General features: G+C 37.1%; 1 protein-coding gene across 1 annotated transcript; it reads right to left on the reverse strand.

Moving 5' to 3' along the window:
- Positions 1–235: 235 nt before the first annotated feature.
- LOC138843626 (natural killer cells antigen CD94-like) lies at positions 236–6,147 on the reverse strand. The gene is made up of 4 exons (XM_070048321.1): positions 6,009–6,147; positions 5,551–5,702; positions 3,167–3,273; positions 236–537 (listed from the first exon to the last, which is right to left on the reverse strand). The coding sequence occupies exons 1-4, from the start codon at positions 6,127–6,129 to the stop codon at positions 408–410; spliced, it is 510 nt and encodes a 169-aa protein (XP_069904422.1). The 5' UTR covers positions 6,130–6,147; the 3' UTR covers positions 236–407.
- Positions 6,148–6,890: the final 743 nt, after the last annotated feature.

The raw sequence follows: 6,890 nt of genomic DNA on the forward strand, positions 1-6,890 counted from the left end.
ATATTCACATAGCTTTTATATGTTTTATTAAAGTCCAGATATGAGAAAAAGTTTGATATTAATCTTTCTGTGTCTGCCTTCTTTCACTTAGCATAATGATCTCCAGTTGCATTCATTTGGTTGAAATACCCAGAATTTCATTCTTTTTCATGCCTGAGTAATATATCATATTATATCCTATATATATCATATATAGACACACATATATATTACATTTTCTTCATACAGAAATAAATTAATTACATCTATGCTTATTCCATATATCTGTTAAGCACTGGTATGCAATAAAAAAAAGTGCAGGTATCTCTTTCCTTGTTGACTTCGTTACTGCAGGATATATTCCAAGAGGACGGATAGCTGAGTCAGTCTTTTGACAAATCTCCATACTGCGTTCCATAAAAGTTGTACTAATTATTGAAGAAATGCTTATTCTTCTCACAAATGTAACGAAAAGGTCTTGAACAATCAGCACTAGTAATATAGCGTGGCTTCAGGCACCCACATTTTTCATTCATCTTATAAGACTGATGGAAAGTCCTATATGAGAAAATATATTTTAGAATATCATTCTTTGGGCAAAATTTCATTGTCACCAATTAAGTGTGTGTGTGACTATTAAGTGAACACAAAATCCCTCTGACAGATGTATAGGTGCTGAATCAGAAGGTATAAATATTTCTAAAACTAAGGTACATTTCATGCTGCTATTTGATTGGAGATGAGGACGAGGTGGAAAGGACACAGTGGACAGGATTTAGATGAGCACATTCTGGAAGTTCTTCTGAGATTTGTGAAACTCACGGGAGTTACTAATAAGGTAAGGTTATTATGACGCATTATAATTAGATACAGTGACAGCTCCAGTGTCCTGTGACTCAGATTGATGGGCAGGTAGCAGGAGGTCACAGCACCTTCCTCACCTTCAGCACTAGGAGGAGCTGGTTGGCATTTCACACACAAGGTGAACTTACTCCCTCTGAGCTCCTGTCTTGTCAACCAAACAGAGCATTAGTATTTTGTGATGCTGAACAATGAGAATATTCAACATGGATTCTAAGTTATAGGACTATGCTATGATATATGGAAAAAGTGTATAATATGAATTTTCCACCAGATACATGAGTCCAATAATAATAATTTCAACTTACAAAATTATTATTGGCAAGAAATCACCATTTAACAACTGGACATTACTTCAGTTGTGCTGTTCTTAGTTATCCCACTACTCTTCCCTGGTTTCTTCCTTTCTATCTTACCACTTTTCTTAGGACTCTTTTGTAATCATCCTCATCACCACAACATCTTAAATGTTTGGGCTTCCCAGGGATCAGGTCCTGGATATGCCATCAATCAAAACCCCCACAACAGGGGCTGGCCTTGTAGCACAGTGAATGAAGCTGCTGCTTGAGATGCCAACAAACCATATGAGCTCTTGTTCAATTCATGGCTGCTCCACCTCCAATTCAGCTCCTGTCAATGTGCTGGGAAACCAACAGAACATAGCCAAAGTCCTGGGACACCCGCCACCCACATGGGACACCTGGATGAAGCTCCTGACTCCTATCTTTGGCCTGGCCCATCCCTGGCTGTTGTGGCTATTTGGGGAGTTAACTAGGAGATGGAGGATCTCTCTCTCTCTCTAACTTTGACTTTCAAATAAAATAAAGAATAAAAAGGCACTCAGAATATCATCTCGTTGTGTTAACACCCCTGCATACACTGACACACACTAAGTACACATCAGCAGCATAAAACTTTTACACGAACTTCATAATTATGTACCAACATGTCTATGTGACATGCCCACAGAAATCTATAATGGATATATCAAACTTGTAACTAAAACTAATACCTGATGTTCCTTATAACAGTTAATGACAGCTCTAGTCTCATGATTGCTGGACTAAAACATGGCACCAACTCTGATTTCTCTTTCTCTCACACATTTTCACAGTAGGTCTGGCATCTGGGCCCGTATCCCCAGCACCCTCCCTACCTGTCCTGACCAAACCACCACCATCTCTCACTTGGTTGACGACAACTGGCTTTCAGTGTGACTCCCTTAATTGTAATGTGTATTGCCCATTCACCATCTAAGGACCACACAGTGTCCAGGGGACTCTTTAAAATAGCAAGCTTGTTCTTGTCATCCCCTGGCTCAAAAACCTCCAAAAGTGTATTCCCGCACTCAGGAAGCAGTCAAAGTCTTGCTGTGGTCTCTCATTCCTAGATGATCTCATCCATGTCATCTCTCTGACCTACTTCTCCTTCCTTACTCAGATTCCTCCAGCATCACATATCCTCCTGCTGTTTTCATGAGCAAAGCAAATGCTCTCCCCCCTCTCTAGACCAGTAGGTCTTCTTCCCAGGATGCTACCCCATCAGAGAGCTCCCTTATCTTTCTCATTAACCTCCTTTAAAGCATTATACCAACACCATTATCACATTGAGATCACCTGTGTCTCCCCTATTGAAAACATAAAATCTGTTCCTTCCACTCCCCACACACAAACTGTACTCCCTGACCCAGCAGGGACTGAATAGTGCTCATGGCACTGAGGATCCTCTAGTACACTAAGTGATTTCCCCACCTCATTTAGTTGCATTCCGAAATCCCTGGTGCCTTTGCAGCAGTTTTATTTACTAATTTTTGAAAAAAACGATGCCATTTTAGTACTATGAGTTACCAATAATTTTGTGAACATCTGAAATTTAATGGCATGAAAAATATTAGTCTGCAGAATACAGATTTAAGATCTTAATGATTTTTTGGAAATAAATCTACTTCAGTCTTAACAGACACCAGGTGTACAGCTACAAACTGCATTTAAAGGGAGAGCTGGGTTTAGAAACAAGTTCTCATCCCTCTCTTCCAACCTCTCCTGCAAATACAGCATATGTCACATAAAAGAACAATGTTAATTTATTATGTTTGGAAGGACTCTCCATTAGCACAATGGAAAAATAATGCCTTTTGGGGCTGATTATTTAGGGCTCTGAGATTTTAATTTGTCATCTCATTTGTCATTGAGATGTGAGATTATATAGAATTAAGGACATTTTTAAAGTCTTTAAGAATCATTACCTGGTGTTAGCCTATAATCCATGCTTCAACTGCTAAGAAAAAAACATAACTGAATGCATAGAAGGTGAAATGCAAACTTACAGGTTCTGAGCAAGTTTTGTGCTGTCCTGCCACATCCACTCATGTTTATCTCCTTTTTTATAGAGTCCAATCCAGTAAGTGTATTTGATTTGTGATTGCATGAAAATCTGTGCATAAATTAGAATAACTAATATTACTCATTACATCAATAATAGCTTTTTATCTACTAAGGACTTATACAAAATACTAATCATTTCACTTAAGACAATCCTTGCTCATTTGCTGTGCAGAGAATCAATGGAAGTGAAAGACCTAAAAGTCTGAATCTCCTGAATCTTTGTGGCTTGAAAGATACCAAGAAAGGGCCATGGTGGACTTCTTTAGAAAGACACAAAATCTCCAAGCATAGTAATAAAAAAGAGAGAGGTAGGTATGGATGCGCTCAATCTAGAACTTCTCTTCATCAAGAACATAGGAAGTAAAGTTTCAAATCTAGAAATATAGTAATGTAGTTCTAAGAAGTAATGAAGTAGCTGGGGCCGGAGCAGTAGGCTCAGCAGGTTAACACCCTGGCCTGAAGCCCAGCATCACATATGGGCGCCGGTCAAGACCAGGCTGCTCCACGTTCGATCCAGCTCTCTATAATGGCCTGGGAAAGCAGTAGAAGATGGCCCGAGTCCATGGCCCCCTACACCCTTGTGGGAGACCAGGAAGAAGCTCCAGGCTCCTGGCTCTGGATCGGTGCAGCTCTGGCCGTTGCAGCCATCTGGGCAGTGAACCATCAGATGGAAGATCTCTCTATCTCTGCCTCTCCTCTCTCTGTATAACTCTGACTTTCCAATATATAAATAAAACTTAAAAAAAAAGAGAAAAAATAATTTCATTTAAACAAGAAGGAATGAAGTAGTTTGTATAAATCAATTAGAAAACAAAATCATCCAAAAGAAAAAAATGAAGAAAAATCAAGAGTGGATGTTTCATAGAAAATACATATGAACAATAAACATTCAAGGATATCATTTCACTAGAGATCAAGTAAAGACAAACAAGGCTACAAGGTAATACTTTACAGAGAGTGAACACAAGTTTTTTGGATGGTAGGAATCAATAGAATATCTTCAAAACTATCAGTAAAAACATATTGAAAAATATTGTGGAATTATTTTGTAAAACTGGAAACATCCAATTAATTGCACTCATACAGGTTTGTGATGAACTGCAGAGGAGACACATGAAAGACGTGCACAGCTGACGTATCTAAGGATGGTTAATGAAGAGCTGCTCATCACAACAGCAGTGGAAACAACCCAAATTCCCATCACCTAGAGAATGGCTAAGTAACATCTCTCCATGTGATACCACGAATATCATACAGCTATGGAAATCAGAACTCTAGCCACAAATTTTAAAGCAGATTATGTAATTAACTTACTATGAGAGCAAAGGCAAACAAACTAAACTCCTTGAGTTTCTTCCTTGTCTAAAATATGGGAATGGCATTACCTATGTGGAAGTTTTTACGCACTGAAATAATGCATACAAGGATCTGACATACTGTAAACCTAACATTAGTGTATATTTTTGTAATTATTTCAGTATATTTTATTCCTTTTAACTGCTTTCCTTTGGTACTCAAATGTTAAACAAAAATTTGATTTTATTACCTAAATGCAATTTACTCTCCCCATTTCTCTTTTCTCTCTTGTTCTCTGTCCCAAACATACACTCCATTATTTTTCCACTTTAGTTAAATTTCATAAGTACATTATAATGTTTTTTGACATCTATGAATGGTATAGAGATATTATAGAGGAAGGTTTAACATATACTTTATTGTTCTAGGGATAGGAAGAATCACTAAAATTAAGTGCCAACTAATTTACTCATTCAGGTGTTTTTCTTTTCTTTTTTTTAACTTTTATTTAATGAATATAAATTTCCAAAGTACGATTTATGGATTACAATGGCTTCCCCCACATACAGTCCCTCCCACCCACTACCCTCCCCTTTCCCACTCCCTCTCCCCTTCCATTCACATCAAGATTCATTTTCGATTATCTTAATATAGAGAAGATCAGCTTAGTATACCTTAAGTAAGGATTTCAACAGTTTGCTCCCACACAGAAACATAAAGTGAAAAATAATAGATGATTTTTTTTAAATGATGATGAAATCAGATCAGACCTATTGTCAGGTGTTTTTCTTACATTTCACAAATCGTAAAGACATAAATAGTAAGGACTAAATATAATTCCATGGCACACACAACAAGCCACCTCTGCTGCTTTAGAGTGTGAAATTATTTAGGTCCCTTAAGCTTTTCATTTCCTCTACAAACACAAGTGTTTCCACCCTGCAGTCAAATAAGACTCAAGGAAAGCCAACACAGGTAGCCTAACTCAGTCTTCGCAAGCTTCTCATAAAGGTTAACTAAGTGAACATACCAGTTCCTGGATGTCATCAATCTTCACAAGGCTAGAATTCATGTTCTGGCATAAATTACTGCTCTCATCCCACGTTACCTCTTCTTTAGAAAAATAGTACCAGTTTCTTGTCCAGCAAAAGGGTCTTCCTTGCAAGGAGCCACAGGCTGTTTCTTCAAAACAAAAGCCACCACATCCCAAAACACCAGGCCATTTAGAAAATAAGATTTTAGGTATTTAATTATTCTTTAAAAGGAACTAGCATAAAATAAGTTTTTTTTCTGTACCTAAACATCTTTTGAAACTTGAATACTTAGTTAAATATAATTTTAAAAATAGATTTAGTGAGGAGAGTAAAATTAATACTCCTAGTAAGATCCAATATCAACTTTTTAAAGTTTATATATTGAAATGGGCAGAAGGCAGTAAGCCTATGAAAAATAACCTGTCGGCGATTAACTTAAATATTGAGTACAAACCTATACCAGATGGCAACACTGAATGATCTTCGAGCTGTAGTGAGGAAGTATTTTTTTCTTTTATGTTTCCCATATCTTGTGTTGTGCATTTAGGACACTTCTGAAAAACTTCAATCCACATTACAAAATTAACATCACAAATGCCTTTAATAGATCACTTAATTATGATCATATCCTATAATTCTAGATATGAAAGAGTATGATGATGACTACATGGGAATACAATCATAGAAAACGTAAGGTTAAAATATTTTGAAGTGTCAGGCCATAAAATACATTTTTATATATAACTACAATTATTTGTAATTTGAAATCTATGATTTCTAAGGCACATAAAACAGTAGTGGTCATTTCATAAAATAGAAAACAACAAAATTAAAAACTTGAACTAGATTTTATGCCATCTTTAAATGATTTCTCAGCATGTGACTCCATTTAGCATTTACACTTTGACATAAGGGATCTGCCTGTATGTATAATGAATGCATAAAATAGACCCCGCATAATGAGTTCATGTAGCAATTTCTAATGTGCAAAATGTGGAGGATGGCCCAGTTCCTTGGGCCCTGCACCCGCATGGGAGACCAGGAGGAAGCAATGGCTCCTGGTTCGGATCAGCGCTGTGTGCTGGCCACAACGCACCAGCCTTAGCAGCTACTTCTGAGGTGAACCAACAGAAAAAGGAAAACCTTTCTTTCTGTCTCTCTCTCTCACTGTTTAACTCTGCATGAAAAAAAAAATCTATTAGATAAACAGCAGTTTCTTCCATTAAGTTGAAAATAAAAATGTAAAATAAAAAGCATATTGTTCTATTTTTTTAGAATGCCTGTTTTCCTTATCAGGCACCTAGGTTTGCATCCTCAGTCCAGTTCCTGATTCCAG

This window comes from Oryctolagus cuniculus, chromosome 9 (genome assembly GCF_964237555.1).
Source record: "Oryctolagus cuniculus chromosome 9, mOryCun1.1, whole genome shotgun sequence".
Classification (NCBI taxonomy): Eukaryota; Metazoa; Chordata; class Mammalia; order Lagomorpha; family Leporidae; genus Oryctolagus; species Oryctolagus cuniculus.

What these genes read in the sequence shown, in the direction of transcription:
- LOC138843626 (XM_070048321.1), bottom strand. Translation starts at nt 6,129, where the DNA reads ATGTGGATTGAAGTTTTTCAGAAGTGTCCTAAATGCACAACACAAGAT. An exon ending in AGTGTTGCCATCTGGTATAG is followed by an intron (nt 5,703 to 6,008) that starts GTTTGTACTCAA and finishes TTTGTTTTGAAG; the next exon opens with AAACAGCCTGTGGCTCCTTG. An exon ending in TTGATGACATCCAGGAACTG is followed by an intron (nt 3,274 to 5,550) that starts GTATGTTCACTT and finishes ATTTATGCACAG; the next exon opens with ATTTTCATGCAATCACAAAT.